Source organism: Fusarium proliferatum, assembly GCF_900067095.1.
Source record: "Fusarium proliferatum ET1 genome assembly, contig: FPRO_scaffold005, whole genome shotgun sequence".
NCBI lineage: Eukaryota > Fungi > Ascomycota > Sordariomycetes > Hypocreales > Nectriaceae > Fusarium > Fusarium proliferatum.
Window position 1 is genome coordinate 2,467,836 of NW_022194794.1, and position 17,132 is coordinate 2,484,967.

At 49.7% G+C, this 17,132-nt stretch overlaps 7 protein-coding genes across 7 annotated transcripts; 3 read left to right on the forward strand and 4 right to left on the reverse strand.

Annotated features, from left to right (window-relative positions):
* Positions 1–721: 721 nt before the first annotated feature.
* FPRO_11057 (putative actin-related protein 3 (ARP3)) lies at positions 722–2,368 on the reverse strand (the record flags this gene model as incomplete). The annotated part of the gene is made up of 7 exons (XM_031232088.1): positions 722–787; positions 837–1,670; positions 1,722–1,808; positions 1,857–1,903; positions 1,953–2,180; positions 2,252–2,274; positions 2,334–2,368. 7 exons carry the CDS (start codon positions 2,366–2,368, stop codon positions 722–724), a joined length of 1,320 nt encoding a protein of 439 aa, XP_031082060.1.
* A 1,035-nt stretch (positions 2,369–3,403) lies between these two features.
* Positions 3,404–5,320, forward strand: FPRO_11058 (uncharacterized protein; the record flags this gene model as incomplete). Its single annotated transcript, XM_031232089.1, has 3 exons — positions 3,404–3,591; positions 3,646–3,845; positions 3,894–5,320. 3 exons carry the CDS (start codon positions 3,404–3,406, stop codon positions 5,318–5,320), a joined length of 1,815 nt encoding a protein of 604 aa, XP_031082061.1.
* Positions 5,321–5,652: 332 nt separating this feature from the next.
* On the reverse strand, positions 5,653–6,729 carry FPRO_11059 (uncharacterized protein; the record flags this gene model as incomplete). Its single annotated transcript, XM_031232090.1, has 1 exon — positions 5,653–6,729. One exon carries the CDS (start codon positions 6,727–6,729, stop codon positions 5,653–5,655), a length of 1,077 nt encoding a protein of 358 aa, XP_031082062.1.
* Positions 6,730–7,497: 768 nt separating this feature from the next.
* FPRO_11060 (putative cro1 protein) lies at positions 7,498–9,658 on the forward strand (the record flags this gene model as incomplete). The annotated part of the gene is made up of 2 exons (XM_031232091.1): positions 7,498–8,247; positions 8,303–9,658. The coding sequence occupies 2 exons, from the start codon at positions 7,498–7,500 to the stop codon at positions 9,656–9,658; spliced, it is 2,106 nt and encodes a 701-aa protein (XP_031082063.1).
* A 178-nt stretch (positions 9,659–9,836) lies between these two features.
* On the reverse strand, positions 9,837–11,465 carry FPRO_11061 (uncharacterized protein; the record flags this gene model as incomplete). Its single annotated transcript, XM_031232092.1, has 1 exon — positions 9,837–11,465. The coding sequence occupies one exon, from the start codon at positions 11,463–11,465 to the stop codon at positions 9,837–9,839; it is 1,629 nt and encodes a 542-aa protein (XP_031082064.1).
* Positions 11,466–12,508: 1,043 nt separating this feature from the next.
* FPRO_11062 (uncharacterized protein) lies at positions 12,509–14,555 on the forward strand (the record flags this gene model as incomplete). The annotated part of the gene is made up of 8 exons (XM_031232093.1): positions 12,509–12,673; positions 12,724–12,987; positions 13,039–13,099; positions 13,152–13,250; positions 13,299–13,347; positions 13,395–13,450; positions 13,500–14,034; positions 14,087–14,555. 8 exons carry the CDS (start codon positions 12,509–12,511, stop codon positions 14,553–14,555), a joined length of 1,698 nt encoding a protein of 565 aa, XP_031082065.1.
* Positions 14,556–14,756: 201 nt separating this feature from the next.
* On the reverse strand, positions 14,757–16,501 carry FPRO_11063 (uncharacterized protein; the record flags this gene model as incomplete). Its single annotated transcript, XM_031232095.1, has 4 exons — positions 14,757–14,941; positions 14,993–15,980; positions 16,035–16,170; positions 16,218–16,501. The coding sequence occupies 4 exons, from the start codon at positions 16,499–16,501 to the stop codon at positions 14,757–14,759; spliced, it is 1,593 nt and encodes a 530-aa protein (XP_031082066.1).
* Positions 16,502–17,132: the final 631 nt, after the last annotated feature.

Sequence of the window (17,132 nt, forward strand, 5' to 3'; positions counted from 1 at the left end):
ACACCGTATCTTCTACCAGGAGACGGGATAATATCATGTATGAAAATATCACCATGACGGGGGTTGATTTACCCCTCCACCCACTACGAATCTGATGCAACCCTCTCTGCAAGAACCCCTGCCAGCCACCAAGCCACTTCTAGAACATCATTCAACGCCCAGAAACAAAAGAAAATCAGACCACTGCTTATGAAGGGCATCTAGAGCATCTAAGCGTATCTTTTACGAACTGCTCGTTTTCTTGGCTGCAGAAGTTCTTGTCTGGAACGTCAATGGCAGGGAATAATTGGATATGTGAGTTATGATATGAGAGACTGGTAACGGAGAACGCCTATATTAAACTTCCCGGCGTGCCGAAGTTCAACGCATCATGCATTCAACGATTAGACTCCAACGTTCCTTGCTACGTAGTAGAGCGGGGAAAAGAGACTTGTTTTTGGAATATGATTTTTAAACACGACTAATGTAACTCTTCAACACGTGCTACCGTCTGGTCTCGTCTCTTCTCGTCTTGCCATCTCTTGTCTCCCACTTGTAGTTGCATCGCTTTAGGCATAATTGTCAATTGAGGATTTTTGCGCCCTGAGCGCCTCTTCATTGCACTCTACAGCAGACGCCCACTATTGTCTTCTGCGTGCTCCAAGAATATATCTTTCTAGGAAGCTTGCTGTTGACCCGGGGAGTCAATTGAAGAGTGATTCTTGATCGTCTATATCGTAAATCAAGAGCCACCGGGTCCACCAAGCAGAGCGAATCTTCGCACAATGCTGGGTCCATATTCTTGGTACTGTGATGTTGTTAGTCATGGTCATTGTACAAAATACAATTCGTCTTACCTCGGCCTTGGTATGGCAGTATGATCGGAACTCGGGGGTTTGACCAAGGAGACTGCCTCCGAACCAAGGACCGTGTCGCTGTCGCTTATGAGTGATAACGGACACGTCCAGACCACCACTACGAGCACCACCACTGCGGACCTCGCTGGCTCGAATCCTGGCATCTACCAGCTGCTTGATGTCTCGCTGTAATCGACGACCGAAATCCTTGTACAATGTGCTTCCACCAGAAAGAACAATGTTCTTGTAAAGACCTCGTCGGACATCGATAGGCGATTGCTGAATGACACCGTCGACAACCACGGGCAGAGGAGTCAAGAAGTCGGAGCTGTAAATCTCGGGGTTGAAGAAGATCTCGGGGGCAAGGAAGCGCTCGTAACCGACATCAACGGAAACCTGTCGGCCATTGGGGTGTGAAACAACGTGCTGAGCGAATCGAGTGCGATCCCGGTCGTACTTGCTGAATTCCTTGACGATATCGGGGCACACGTAGCAGTACTCCTCCTTAATCTCCTGAGCCGTCTTGAGCGAAGAATCGGGCTCGCCTCGGTCCCGCAGAAGGGACTGAACGAAGTAGGTGATATCTCGACCAGCAATGGGAATTGACTTGATAGAAGATCCAATGACATAACCCTCAGCAACAGGAATGACGTGGGTGACACCATCACCAGAATCAATGACCGTACCAGTCAATGAACGATCCTGGACCTTTGAAGACGTCCAAGAAGCAGCCAGAGCAAGAACGGCCTGGACGGCAATGTACATTCCAGCGCAGTTAAAGGACTCGAAGAAGATCTCGGCGGTATTCTCACGGTTCTCGGGCGGGTTCAGGGGCTATGTGTATTAGTTTGATGTTTGACGTCGTATAGGGCGCATAATGCTCACGGGCTCGGTAAGGAGGAAGTAGTGGTCTTCAGGCTCGACTCGCAGATACTTGAAGATAGAGTTGGACCAGAATCGTTCCATGTGGTCCTAAAGGCGGTCAATTATAGGTCATGTCGGATTCGTCGGCAAGCATACCCAATTCTCTATTTGACCGTGCCGGATAGGATAATGAAGACCGTATCCTAAGCTTGTCAGCTGAATTCATGAATTCTAGCTCATATGGCTGCCTACCAGGACCTCCAGAAGCTGCTATCGCCTCATCACCAATAAAGAAGTCGAGATCCTCGGTACCTCGCTTTCCGCTCAGATGGCCTCCAGCTCCAGCACCTCCCGTAAGAAAAGATGGCTTGTTCGCAACAGCCGGTCGTCCAGAACCAGAGCCACCAGCTCCGCCAGTTGGCCCCTTTGTCGCAATCGCGGTCGGGAAGACGAATGAGGGAGAGTCGTTACCGGCGAAACCTAGATTGGAGCATCAGCATGAAGCTCAAGGCTACATAATAGCCTCAGGAGAGTGTTTCGTCGTTACAGACCTAGCTTGGAGAAACCCGTGCCGCTGTGAGCTGAGATTAGCTGTCGTCGTCAGTGCGGGGGGCTGGGATAAGTGAGACGTACTTGTCCATGACAACGGCGGGAGTTTGGTTAGCCATGATGGGCGAGAGTGCGTGGTGAAGCGCACAGCTGCAAGAGAGAAGATGGACAAGAGGTGGACGCAAATGCCGCGTGTGAGGAATTGCAATGTGCGGCGATGATGGTAGTCGTTGGGCGAGGATTACGTTACGTGCCTTGTAAAGCTCCCAGCTCGGATGGAGGTGAGGCTTGAACTGCGGCTGTGCTGTGCCCCGCCGTTGAGTGGGACGTGTCACTGAATGGCTGAAGATGTGGGCCTGGTTGTTGCGATAACCGGGGTCAAGGTCTGAGTGACAAAATTATAGACACAATTGACAAGTTTTAACAAAAAGGATTATATGTTCAAGTATGACAAACCAATTGTAAATAGTATCTAGCAATGCAATGTCTGTCTATCGGTTCACTCAAGTAAATTCGAGCTTCGTAGGCTTCCAAAGTGCATGCTTTGACTTGGTCTCTGTCTCAGGTTGAAGTTTGGATGTCTCAAGTGAGTTGTAATTATAGTCGACGTGCGACGTCATTTCTAGGCCTCTTCAGCAGGCAACTGTATTTCTTCAATGTCTCTGCCTTATCGAACGCTCGTCTTGAGGTTTGTGAGGTTTCTTGAATGTAAGGTCTTGTCATAGATCTAAAGATCAGATATGTCTCTTTGATGGTTAAACTCGAAACAATTATATGTGTCCAAAAACGAGGTGTCGATTGGAGATCGGAGATTGTATAAGGTAGTTTTGTTTTCCACCTGACGATTGCTGCTTCTTGTCTAACACAACGAGTCTATTAAGCAAGGAGTGACTGATCAAACCCGACCCTACAGCTCCTCTAGCTCTTTCCCTATCTATAGAGTGTTTTGCTTTTCCTTCAAAGCTCGGGTCGGCCCAAAACTGCATCATTGTTCAACCTTCAACCTTTTTTCCCTAAGCATTGAATCTCTATCAACATCACTTCCCGGGTCCTCGACGCCCGCCTTTCGTTTCTTTTCCTCTCTCACAATCATCAACATCATCTCGATAATCTCGTAACAATAGACCCTCGCTAGCTCATGACTTCTCTCGAAGATGTCAGACAGTCTCGATGATGATCCCCCTATTAGCTCAGGATCCACCCCTCATGGAACGGATGGCGCTTTCGATCGGGTAATGAAAGTGGCACAGAGAACCAAAACAGTGCCTGCTATCTTTGTTCACGCCGGGGCTGGGTTTCACAGTCATCAAAATGAGCACATACATCTTCAGGCCTGTGTTGCGTGAGATATTCCCCAGTGGCCCCTGGACCCCTGGGTTTTGCTAACATCAATAAGTGCGGTTGAGATGGGCATGAGGTTCCTCAGAGCCGGTGCCAGCGCAACTGAGGCCGTCGAAGCAGCCCTCCGGATCCTCGAGGATAAAGAAGTTACCAACGCTGGGTACGGCTCTAATCTTTCTATTGATGGTGTTGTGGAATGCGATGCCACCGTAGTGGACCATCTTGGCCGCAGCGGCGCCTGTGGTGCTGTTCCTAGTAAGTTCCTACTACCCAGAGCAAATTCGCCTGCTGACATTGCCAAAGATATTCGAAACCCGATATCCCTGGCCAAACTCGTTCTAGATATGAGCAATAAACCATTGAGCCTGAGGCGAGTTGCACCAAACGCTCTTGTTGGAGAGGGCGCCAGGGCTTTCGCAGAGGAGCATGGTCTGATGATATACCCCAATGAGTATATGGTTTCGAAGAATGCTAGAGACCGCTTTCTGCGCTGGCAGGAAGACTTGAAGCGAGCTGAGTCGAAGGGTCAAGAGTCCAAAGCTTTGTCTGAAACTGTTGATACAACAGCAACATGTCCCCCGTGCCAGTACGATACAGCGTCGCCGACAAAGCCACGTTCATCACTTCCGCGTGATCAACGGCCTGCGGTTCTTGTCGGTACTTGGAACGAGGGACAGCCTGACTCTCCTTTCACTGGTACACCGATCCAAGATGTGGCGTCGCCAGATCAATTGACAAGCACAAGCTACTTCAGAGCCACAGGCACCTCTCCCCCAACAGTCGGCCGTACTTCGTTTACCCGGAGTCCTCAGGAGGGAGCGACACAGACGTATGCTGGTGTTGTGAGTGGTGCCCAGGATGTATTGTCCTCCCCATTTCGACCTAGTCTATCTCGAAAATCCAATTCTTTAGCTGAGGATTTTAAACCTGTCTTGCCTGAGAATGCATCAATCCGCCACAAGCACCATGCACACGCCTCAAACAAGGTCGATAATACATCACCACGAACTCCTACTGGGAATAGGGGCAACGGCCTTGATCGCCAAAGCTCCTCAGGTCCTCGTGGGGCTAAGCGACCTCTCAGTCCTGATGAAAAATCGCAGCCTCATTCAAGAGCTGTACACGACCGCCTTCATTACGGGTCTGTTAGCGAGGACGTCATTACAGACACTATTGGTGCCATTGCGATCGATGATCGAGGCCAAATTGCTGCTGGCTCATCTTCAGGTGGTATCGGAATGAAGCATCGAGGCCGTTTAGGACCAGCTGCTCTTGTGGGAGTTGGCACGGCCGTTGTGCCCTGTGACGATGAGGATGACGATGAGGTTGCTGTCGCTGCAGTCACAAGTGGCACAGGAGAGCATATGGCTACTACCATGGCCTCCCAGCGATGTGCGGAGAGGATTTACCATGGCACAAGACGTGGAAAAGGAGGCGCCAACATTCAGGACGACGATGAAGATGCCATCATGGAGTCTTTCATTGCTGAGGACTTCATGAAGCATCCCGGTGTCAAGAATTGCCATTCAGCAGGTGCCATTGGTGTCATGGTGGTCAAGAAGACGCCTTCAGGCTACTATTTCTACTTTGCTCACAACACAGATTCCTTTGCCCTCGCTTCGATGGGAGGTTCGGAAAGACAGCCCGTCTGTACGATGTCTAGACTTTCTCATGGCGCCAAGATCGCCAAGGGTGGACGTAAAGTCAGATGCACCATTGTACAAAAATAGCAAAGGGTTGGCGATGCTGATGTGAACTGAGCTCCTGCTCGAGTTGTTGAGTGGTTGTGCTATCCGCACCTAGAAGTGCAGTGATCGATTAGAATACACTTATGCATTAGATTCAAGTGATAGCCTTTGGAGCATAGCCCTACGCCCGCTGTTTAGTCTGATCACTTTAATATTGATATCCCCAGACTTTAAACTCCAGAGAAGTATGCGTTGACTGTAGCATTATCTGATACCTGGCTAATTCCCTTAACGCCGTGAGACTATATGTACATTGGTCATCAAGGGTATATCCCGTTCTTCGCCCCCGTTCCTCAAGCGATTTGCTGGCTCATTCATGGACGGGGTGTCCCTGTCGCACTCCCTGTCTCTTCCCGTGATCCGCCTCCATTGACGATCTTGCGCTTCTTTTTCTTCTTCCTTGGTACGACGGCGGGTTTCGCGCCATAGTTACCCAGAGATAGTTTGGTGCCACACGTGAAACATTCCGAGTTCTCTGGCGTCTCACAGAAGATGCTCAGACAGATGGAGCAGACGAAGCCTGTATCCACAACTCGGCCGTGGCAAAAACAGGCGGCGCGGAAATCGACGGTGTCGTGTGTTGGGGCGATGAGAGCTTCACGAGCTTCTGTGTCTGCGATAAGACCGAACATCAGATAGTTGAGTAGTCCTTGGGGATGTGTAGCAGCGAGGTATGTGCCACCGGTGTTGTAGCAAGCCTGTTGCAGGAAAGTTGGCTCGCCAGTAAGAGAGAGAGTATCGATGGCGACTTGATTGTGGCCAGCGGCGAAGACAGCGTTCATGGTGGGAATGTATTGCGAGGGTTCTGAATCGGAGACAGAAATGACCAGGATTCGGCCGCGAACAGTTGAGGGAGCAGTATTCGACGAGCCTTTGTGGCTGTCCTCGAGATTAGCCGTAGGCGCACAAAGAGCCTGCGCAGCTTTATTGATATGACATAGCGCCAGCGTCAAGGCTCCAGAGATTTGTGTCGTCGTAGCAGAGAGATCCTCCTCCTTTGTCTGATCCATGAGTTGTCGAATCGCAGCCAAAACAGCAGCTTCAATCTGTGCGAACTGCGGGAACTTGTTCGCTGAGGTTTGTGTTTGCGCAGCAGCAGCATCGTTCATGGCAACATCGCCAGAGGCGTCGCGTGAGGGTGTGGGAGGTGTTGGGTAGAGCCATTCTGCGCGATCAACGTGCGCGGCGATAAGCGCAACCTGGTTTGCGTTGCTGAAGGCGAGATGGGCGTTAACGAAGACGAGGATGTTTGCGATAGCACGCGATAGGGGAAGGACATTATTGAGCGATGCCCAGGCTCGGGGGTTTGTATCGAGGACGATGGTAAGAAGCGAGGGAGTCTCTTCGCGGGTGCCGACCTCGTAGTGCTCTGAAACATCGACGGCGTCCATTGTGAGGATGTTGACGCTGCGAAGATGCTGGTGGGGAGGCGGCTACGAGGCCCTAAGAGTGGTTGAGCTGCCTTGGTGGCCTTACGTGAGGACTGAGGCTACAATACCTGAGGCTGTCGCAAAGTTGTCGGATTCAAGACAAACCTAAGCTGAATTAAAGAAGATGGACGGGTACGAGTGTTGCATTTATCGCATGATTAGTTGATAGCCAAAAACGCCAAAATAACAACAACAATTAACGCCAAACTCAACTGCAGCAATTACTAAAAGAGCCTTGTTTGTTTCTTTTCTTTAGATACTTTGTTCTTGGACGCGGCTACCATAGATGGAAGGGAAAATCTGATCCAATTGTTGGTTAGACGTCATCTACAGGCATAATCCAATGGAATGGATAAAGGTATGAGCGCGGCTGCTGGCACCAATAGGCCCCTACAGCAAACCCCCTAGCTCAGCTCTTCAAACGCCTGGCCACGTGATGACCAACTAAAACGCATCAAGCGTCAGTGATCTTTGATCTAACGTTTAGTGGCTCAAGCCCAAGCCCAGTCTCACGAGCTCTTTTGTGGTAGGTTGAGGTTGTGGTGGTGGAGGCCGTGACGGGTCTTCTTGCCTTGTGCGCTTTACGATTTACATCACAAGTTCTAGTTTCGGTCTCTTCTCACTTTTATTTCCTTGACTACTAAACTAGCACCTTGAAAGCAAAACAAGAACTGGCTTCTTATTTACTTTCTCTCTCACCTACCTACACATTCAATCAATAAATATTCCATGGCAGAACCTACAGAAGCTGCTTCTCAGGTGCCTCCAGCCCAGTCGCTGGAGGACCAGACTCTTATCGTCTTTGCGCGCCTCATGGAGGGCGGACAGGAAGATAACGAGACATGTCGCGACCTCGATGAACTGACTAAGCTGCTCAACGACGACTACGAAGCCCGTCAGAAGGACAAGTCTCGTGAGACTATTTGCAATGTTATCGATGGCGACTGTGTCGACACCGTTTTGTGCTATCTTGATATGAGACAGCCTGAGATAGTACGCGGCCACGCCACTCTCTCAACATCCGCATATCTCAAAGCCGCTGGCGATGATGGTTCAAAGAAGCTCTCGACTTTCTTCTTTGACCGTGTGCGAAGGGGAACTTATGACGATTACATTGTTGCCTTTTGTGTCGCCGCTGCGACATTTCCCATCGTCCCCGATCTCACTGCCCAGCTGTTTCTCAACGAAGACTTCCTACCCAGCCTCGGCACACTTATGCGACGAAAATGGAAGAGCCGCAAGGTCGAGACGGCCTGCTTGGAGATGCTCAACGCTGCTTGCATGAACTCACTTTGCCGTGAGGCTATCAACAAGTATTGCATCGAGTGGCTTGAGGAGATCGTCGACCAAGACCTTAGTGAGGCTGTTCGTAGCATGAACGCAGATCCAAACCTTCAAAGTGATGGAGGCTCCATTTCAATGAGGCGGCACTCTGAACAGGTCCAGTATCTTGCCGCAGTCATCCTGGCCAAGCTGAGGGTGAGATAAGGTGCCTATGAGCTCTGTATTATCACTGACTGACCCAGCTTTCAAGGCAGTTCCCGCTAAACCAGCACCCGGTGATAACAAGTCTCGAATCGAGCCTGCAGTCACTAGTATCGAAGATCTCTCTGGAATGTTCACTAAGATGATACTGAGAGATGAAGATCACGGACGAAAGCACTCTATCGAAGGTCTCGCATACGCCTCCCTTCAACCTAAAGTCAAGGAGTCTATTGTCAGCAACCCCGAGTTGCTCCAGAAGTTGGTCAAGACTCTTCAAGAAGCCCAGCCAAGATCGCCAACTACTTATGGAGCTTTAAGCATTTTTGTCAATCTGACCAAATACCTGCCCACGCTGACAGAGGAAGAAAAGAAGATGAACCAGCTCAAGGCATATGCCAATGCTGCCGGGAAGCTTGGCGGGCCCGACCCCCTTAATGACGACGAGCATGTCGCAAAGCGATGCAAGCTGGTGTTTGATGCAGGTATCACACCGGTTCTCGTCACCCACAGTAAGAATGGTTCGCCCGCTTCTCTAGGACTTGTTATCTCCATTATTTTCTCCCTTTCAGTCGACAGGACTCTCCGCGGTCAACTCGCTCAGCAAGGAGCGGTCAAGCTTCTCCTGGTATCATGGATGTCCCTGCCTCAAACTGAAGCTGCTTCACGTCGTCTTGCAGCACAAGCCCTGGCCCGCATCTTGATCAGCACAAACCCTGCACTGGTCTTTGGTGGCAACCGTGACACCCCCATCATTGCTGCCGTCAGACCGCTTGTCTCTATCATCCCACCCGACCCTGCTGCTCAGACACGGGACCTCCTCCCTTCCTTCGAGGCACTTATGGCCTTGACCAACCTCGCGTCCATGGATGACGATGCGACTAGACGCAGTATCATCAATACAGCATGGAACCAGATTGAGGAACAGATGCTGGCTTCCAACACTCTTGTCTCCAAGGCTGCTGTTGAGCTTGTTTGCAATCTGGTGCAGCAACCAGAGGCTATCGCACTCTATGCTGAAGAGACTGCCAAGGCCCGCAATCGCCTGAACGTCCTCCTCGCCCTTGCTGATGCACCTGATGATGGAACTCGAAGTGCAGCTGGCGGTGCTTTAGCTTCACTCACCAACTTTGAGGGTGTCATCCGGGGCATTATTAACCGAGATCGCGGTGTGAAAGTTATCCTCGGAATGTGTGTCGATGACAGCGAGGACATCCGTCATCGTGGAGTGTTTGTGGTAAACAACTTGGTCACTGCAGAGGGCGAGGTCGGTGAACTCGCGCGAGAGAAGGTCAAGAGCGAGGGTGGAGTTGAAACTCTTACAGAATGTGTTAAGAAGAGTCGAAGCCCTGGCGTTGTCGAGCTGGGAGTTCAAGCTTTAAAGGCTCTGTTAGGGGATCAATCATGAATGAAGAATGACGAAGAACATATACACTGTTGTAAAGGCGGCGCAGATCAGCATTTTTTAGGTTGCGGGATGAGGCAGCGGGTTCTCAAGTTTGCAATGATTATGACTATGGCAATGGCAATGAGATCTATCATGTTTTTCTTTGACCCAAGCCGAACAAACGCCGTGTACTTTTATTTTATGCCGTGGTATCGACCCTGTTGAGAATAGCAACGCCCTCTACATGACCTGTTTGAGGAAAGAAATCAAATCCTCGAAGACTCTCAATCTCGTATCTCTCGCCCTCGCCTTCACCGCGAACGAGCACACCGACATCTCTGGCCTGTGTATGCACGTTACAGCTGACATACAGAACTCGCCGAGGACCGAATTTTCGTAGCTGGTTCAAGAAGTCTGCATCGCAGCCCTTACGAGGAGGATCAAGAACCACAACGGTCTCATCACGGTTGTAGGTAACGCTCTTGAAGAGCTCACCAGCATCGGCAGCGATGAACTTGCAGCGATCCTCCCCCATACCGTTGAGGACTGCGTTGCGACTTGCGTAGGCGATGGAGTCAGCTGCAATGTCGATACCGATGGAGTGCTGGAAGAGCGATGCGAGAGTAACGGTAAAGAGGCCAGAGCCTGAATAGGCGTCGATTAGATACTTGATGTCCATGCCTGTGCCGGCAGGAGGGAGAATATTGTCTCGCACGTAGCCGGTAAATGAGGGAAGAATCGAGTTGTTGTTCTGGAAGAAAGAGCCAGCTGGGTTGGTGAAGGTGTAAGGGCCGATGTATTCTGTTGTGGTGGCCTTGGAATCAGTGAAGCAGGACTTGATGTCGACAGTATCCTCATTCTCAACACGGACTGTGTAGGGTTCTGTTTCACCCTTGACCTCTTCGCTGTCCTTGGGGACTCGCTTCGTGTTCTCTCGGAGAAGAATCGTAGCACCACGCTGATAGTTGGCAAACTCTTTCTGCATGCGCTCACGCTCTCGTGCCATACCCAGACGCACAGCATTGGTACCAATAGGGCAATCCTCAATATCCAAAACCTTTCGACGACCTTTTTGCATGAATCCAATATCAGGACACTTCTCAAAGGGAACTCTGGGGTTTTTCCCTCTCTTGCTGGGTCGGAATCCAGGGGGTCCGTCAAAGTGAGGTGTGAGCTTGGTGCGGTAGTTGTACTGCAGAGGACTGCCCATTGTATCCTGGACAGCGGGGACAATATTAGGATCGAGGTTTGAGAAGTTCTTGAAGGCTTTTTCGACAATGCGCTTCTTGAGTTTGAGTTGCTCGGGGTATTCGAGCATCTGGAATTGGCAGCCACCGCATGAGGCGAAGTACTTGCAGCTGATCCGGGCGTCGTCGCGAAGAGGAGAGGGCTTTGTGATGGAGATGAAATCGGCGAGGGTTTGGGTTTCGCGACGAAGATGACGGAAGACCTTGACCTTGGCAGTGTCGCCAGGGACTGTGAAGGACACAACATAGACCTGATTTGAGCCAGGCTTCATACCAAGGCCGTCACCTGTAGACGAAAGCTCCAGAATCTCAACCTCTGTCTCAGTGCCTTCCTCTGGGAGAACTTCTGGCCCGTGCTCTGTTCCCTCACCATACTCAACAGCTCGCTCTTTAAGAAGGGCCTGAATATCGTACTTGAGGACTTCCTCAGATGAACCTTCGGTGATGTTCTTTTCCCTCTTCGTCTTCTTCTGCTTCCATTGGCGATTGTTCTGCTGGTTTGGCCTCTTGTTAATTTGCTGAGTGTTGCCGTTTACTTGTGAGTTGCCGTTTGGCACAGCTTCTGCTTGTGTGCTCGCCATGACTGTGAAGGGACGGAAATTGTACAGGCAAGGTTTGGTGAATGTGGCCAAAGGTGGGAGTCTCAGACGCCTCATGAACGAGCAATTCGATTGATCTAATTGTTCTGTGAGCAGAGTGAGATTTTGGGAAAGAATTGTAAATGTTTGAGATGTTGATAATGACAAAGATTTCTTAAAGATGAGAATGAGACGAAGAAATGTTTCTTGCAGAGGCCCCACTTGGAGCTCGGGGACGGTGGGGCCGTAGACTAGTTGTCTGCTTTTTTAAGTAGGATCTGATTGGTTGATCACTTAAGCGCATGTATATCGTATCTTTTCCATCATGAGTGCTCTTGGTAAGGTAGCTTACCTTATATTGTATACATTATTTATATGATGGACAGTTTGTCAGAATAAATAGCAAGAAAGAAATATTAGTAAAGAATCAGCACTATGCAAGCATGCTAATATTCAATGTCTTTTAAAGTTGTTAAATCTGATAGATAATAATACATGACTTCTGTTGGCATTTATGATAGGGGTAAGATGTCACAATACCCAAGTTTCTCATCCATTTGCCTATAGATTCCTATTTAGAACATACCGTTATTTAAATAAATTACACTTATAAACACCCCGATTCGAATTTAGTGAGCACTTCCTCCTGACTATCGCTGTCAAGAAGTGATTGGTTACCCTATTTCCTAGACTGGCAGGTGATCGCCTCACGAGCCTGGGACCATGCATCTACCGGGGTGTTCCGACAATCGGCCCTGCCAAATTCTGGGGGTTCCTTATCACGTCAATACCGGCTTCTATTATCTGCTTTAGAAATCAACTAACAACATCCATTCAACTTGGAGGCGGTCCCTTCGCCTCTTACATTATCACTCACTTTTGTATTAATACTTCCTCCAATTGTTTTGCCGTCACGTGGAGTTTAGATACTCTTATCAAACTGTCATTTCTTAGTAACGACCTACAGTGACAAAGTTGTTGAGACGACTAGTCATGAAGGGCGCGTACTGATTTCTAATACCAAAGAACACACCCCTACCACCAAGATGAAACTCCCGTTACTGTTACTGGCCTCCAGTATCCATTATGTCTCGATATCCGCAAGTCCCATATTCGAGGAGTTTTTTTCTCCTGGTGTTGGTACCAGAGGAGCCGTTGCTTCAGAGGCTCAAGAATGCAGCTACATCGGCAGAGACTTATTAGCACGGGGTGTAAGACTTCTCGCCCCTTCTCTATATGAATACACCAACTAAATATCCAGGGAAATGCCGTCGATGCCATGATTGGAACGACATTCTGTGTTGGTGTTATCGGCATGTACCACTCCGGCATTGGAGGCGGTGGTTTCATGATTGTGCGTGACAAGAAGGGTAACTACGAAGCCATCGACTTTAGAGAATCAGCCCCTGCAGCAGCATTTGAGGACATGTACCAAGGAAATGTGAACGGTAGCATCTACGGAGGTCTTTCTGTTGGTGTGCCGGGCGAAGTCCGTGGGTTTGAGTATGCACACAAGAAATACGGTGTATGAACCACAGACACACTGCAAGTTACCACAAGCTAATATTTTAAACAGAGTCTTCCATGGAAAACAGTCTTACAAGGAGCTATTAAGGTGGCTCAAGATGGATTCATAGGTCCGCCCAAGGAGAGTAGAGAGACAAAAAGTTACAAGCTGACAAATGTCAGTCAATGCCGACATGGCAAGGTTTATCGAAAAGACTATTAGAGACCATCACAACTTCTTTGTCGAGGATCCTTCATGGGCAGAAGATTTTACCCGAAATGGTATGCTTTTTAACACCCAACGCTGAGACCAGGGCTCACATGTAGCAGGACAGCTTATCCCAGAAGGAGAGAAGATGACAAGACGACGATACGCCCGGTAGGTCGAGGTTCGATGCCAGACTTCAACATAGCTAACCAACCCAGTACACTTCAAGCTATCGCAGAGCATGGCGCTGATGCCTTCTATACCGGTGCTTTCGGTAAGTTAACTCTGCATCTGAAAACTGAGTAGATAATAACATGGATTAGCTGAGAGCATGGTCAAGACCATCCAGGAAACAAATGGTACCATAACACTGGATGACTACAAGAACTACGATGTAATTTCTCGAGAGGTCCTTCACACTGTGTACAAGGGGCACGATGTCTACGGCATCAGCTCTCCAGCCGGTGGCGCCGTATCACTCAACATCCTGAACACCATGAACGGATACACTCACCAAGACGAGGATCGAAACACCACACTGCACATCTACATCGAAGCCATGAAGTTCGCATACGGAGCTCGTCTGCACCTTGGCGATCCTGACTTTGTAGACGGCGTTCCTGAGCTCGAACATGAGATGCTCAATGCCACAACAGCAGAAAAGATCAGGAGTAAAATCGATCCTAGAAAGACCCAGAAGATTGAGAAGTATGATCCTGATGGCATCTACTCATCTGACGGGCATGGAACTTCACACGTCGTCACTGCGGATGGCGATGGCATGGCTGTTTCGCTGACCACCACCGTCAACCTCATCTTTGGATCTTTCCTCATGGACCCTCTCACTGGTGTGATCCTGTAAGTGGTACCAACCTCTTTCAATTTTGTGGTCATGGACTGACCGTCACAGAAACAACGAAATGAATGACTTCTCTATTCCGGGAGTTCCTAATGAGTTTGGTTTCGCACCAGCAGAAGCAAACTTCATTCGTCCAAACAAGCGCCCCCTATCCTCCTGTACACCTCTCATTGTATCCAACAAAGACGGATCTCTCTTTGCCGTCATCGGAGCTGCAGGGGGCTCACGTATTATCTCCGCCACTACTCAAGTTGCGTGGCGTGTATTGACTTCTCCATCGTGGTCTATCAAGGATGCTGTTCGTGAGCCCCGTGTTCACAACCAGCTCATCCCGAATACGCTACTAGTGGAGAAGAAGTTCAGTTCGTACGATGTTCCATCGCTGGTGGAGCGAGGCCATAATATAACTTGGGTCGATGAGGGACTGAGTACAGTTCAAGCGCTGACAAGGGACTCAGCTGGTGTTTTTCAGGTCGCTCCTGAACCCAGGCAGAAGAACAGTGGCGGTGTGACATTGTAGACAGCACAGGAAGAGATGGAAGCATACACGTTTATATTCCTGATTGAGCGATCAACACTTGTAGAAGGACACAGCATACGACATAGAACATTGACTTGATTATGCCCAAGCTTTGTGCTTGCTGTATTAATTTCTCTAAGCTGTCTCTTCTCTCCCTAGAATCTTAGAAAGGGGGTATCCTTTAGTCTATCTCCAAAAAGTCTACGCTTTTTGTTTCGCAAGTGACACCAAACGTGCCAACTGAACCGTCCACTTCTTTGCAAACTCCTCCTCGGTGAATCTCTTTGCCGACTCTCGTGCACGCAGACGAAATGCCAGAGGATCTGGCAGCGACAAAGCCTTCTCGAAGCCCTCTGCGAATTCTTCTTCGGTCGTTGCGTGGAAACCTGTTTCATTGTGTTAGAAAGATCCCGACATGGAATTTTCAGTCAGCTTACCAGTTGGCTGGCCATCGATGGGCACGACGATATCGAATTTGGGCCCAGCACTGTCATGAACCACGGAAATGAGTCCAGCAGCTTGGTATTCAACAACGCCGATTCCGAAGTGCTCATTCCACATGCCGTTGACACCCACAGATGCCCTTCTTAACCAGTCCAGAACATCTGACCATGGGGCATCGAGGTGGAACTTGACACTGTCTTTGATGCCAAGCTCATTAGCAAGAAGTCGCAGCTCGTACACACGCTTTGAGTCTGAGTCATCTCGCACGCTTCCGATCAGAATCAGCTGTGCTCCATTGGATGCCTCGCTCTTGGTCTTGAGGAAAGTAGCGAATGACCGCATGATGAGTTGGTGGTTCTTTTCAGGTCGAAACTGGGCGAGGTAGACAAGAGCTTTTTCTCTTCGCTTCTCACTCTCTTCGGAAACTTCGACTTCGCGTTCCATTTCTCGGACGGCGGTGGGAGGGTAGACAACTGCGATCGGATCTGTCTTGCTCTTCTGTTTGCGATAAGGGCCCCATAGACTCTTGATGTGGCCTTGAGTCCAGGTAGAGTTTGTCATGACAATATCAACCGTCGAGCCAACCCAAGAGTACAGAATGGCAAAAAGTTTCCAGTAATTCTTCTTGGCGAAACCCTGAGCTCCAGCACCCTTACCAGCATGTGCGCCCTGAGTTCCCGAGGCAGCCGTTGAATCGAGCGAGTCGAGCATGTCGGTAGAAATCGTAGGATAGTGCACATATGCCCCTGTAGGAACCTTGGGGAAGAGAAACTTGCATAGACCGAGAGCGAAGGCGTAGCCCATGGTGTCGACAAAGACGTCCGGGACCAGTAGTGAGAAAGCGTCCCAAGCCAAAACGACGGAGCCGATTGATTGGCCAAGCAGCGTGAAATGAGGCCATGTTGAGGGGAGTACCCAGTCTCGCTTGGAGAGGTAGAGGAACGTTATCGTGGGAGCATGGAGCTCAATATTGAATCTTGTCTAACATGGTGTAAGCATGCAGTGGTCCTCAGGGCAAGTTTTCAGGTCGTATACCTTGACTCGATTTAAGATCGCATCTTTTGTCACATTGTGATCGCCTGTGTATACCACACATTTGGCTTTTGGCCAACGATCTTGTGTGGCCCGAATCGCGGCCCAGAGCACTCGCTCTCCGCCACCTCCAGCATTGCTCCCTCACATTAGCTAGGTCATACGGTAGCTTATATGACAACATACCAGAACGGATGGAAGAAACCAACGATCCCCGACCAATCCCTTTGCGAGCTCAGAGTGCTTTGAAGATTATCGTCAACATCGAATACGAGTTTCGTCGCTGCGGTGCCTTGAGGGTCCTTAGCGCGGGCATCTTTATCCTCCTGTGTCATGAGGGCCAGAAGGTGTGCACGACGGCCTTCTGTTCGTTTTCGAAGAGACCATCCTAGAAACCGTCGTAGAAGTCCGCCTATTAGAGGCAGAGCTATCAGAATGGCCAGAGGCACAAGCGTCGCTAGGGACGCCATCGTGGTAGCCGTCTTTCGCGGTCAGGAGGCGGTAGTATCGGGAAGGCTATTCGGGGGGGTCGCAGGGGAATCGAGAAGCTATGAAAAACAGGTAAAGAAAATGCTTCGACCAGCGATATTTATATGGCCTCAGGGGGGTTGAGGCTGTCAGCTTTTGGTAGCGAAAGGCTACCATGAGAGAGTGTGTGGGATGATAGTGTGACGTCTCCAGCTGGCCAGACCAGGTCTCAAAAAGTTCATCCACGGGCTTGGTCTTGGACTTAGTGGGGGATAGGAACAGGCACCAGCACCGCTAGAGGAACCCGAAGCTAAGCTTTTGGATGCTGCTGCAAGCTCCAAAGCTCAGTATCTGACCCACTGTAGCTGCGCAAGCTACAGGGGGGAGAGAGGCTCCTGACCCTTGTCACTGGACCCCTTCTTTAAATTCGGCAGCCCGCGGAGAGAACTTATGATAGCTCTGTTCCCTCCAGAAAGTTAGAAAGAAAATCATTTTTAAGAATACGAGATCAAGGACTGAACGGACCAACCAGGGCTCATTCTGCGTCCAACGGAATAATTATGGTCAAGGGCGCTTCCATATTCGATCATAAAGCCACGTCTTCTCGAGAACTTTTTACACAAATCTACAAGC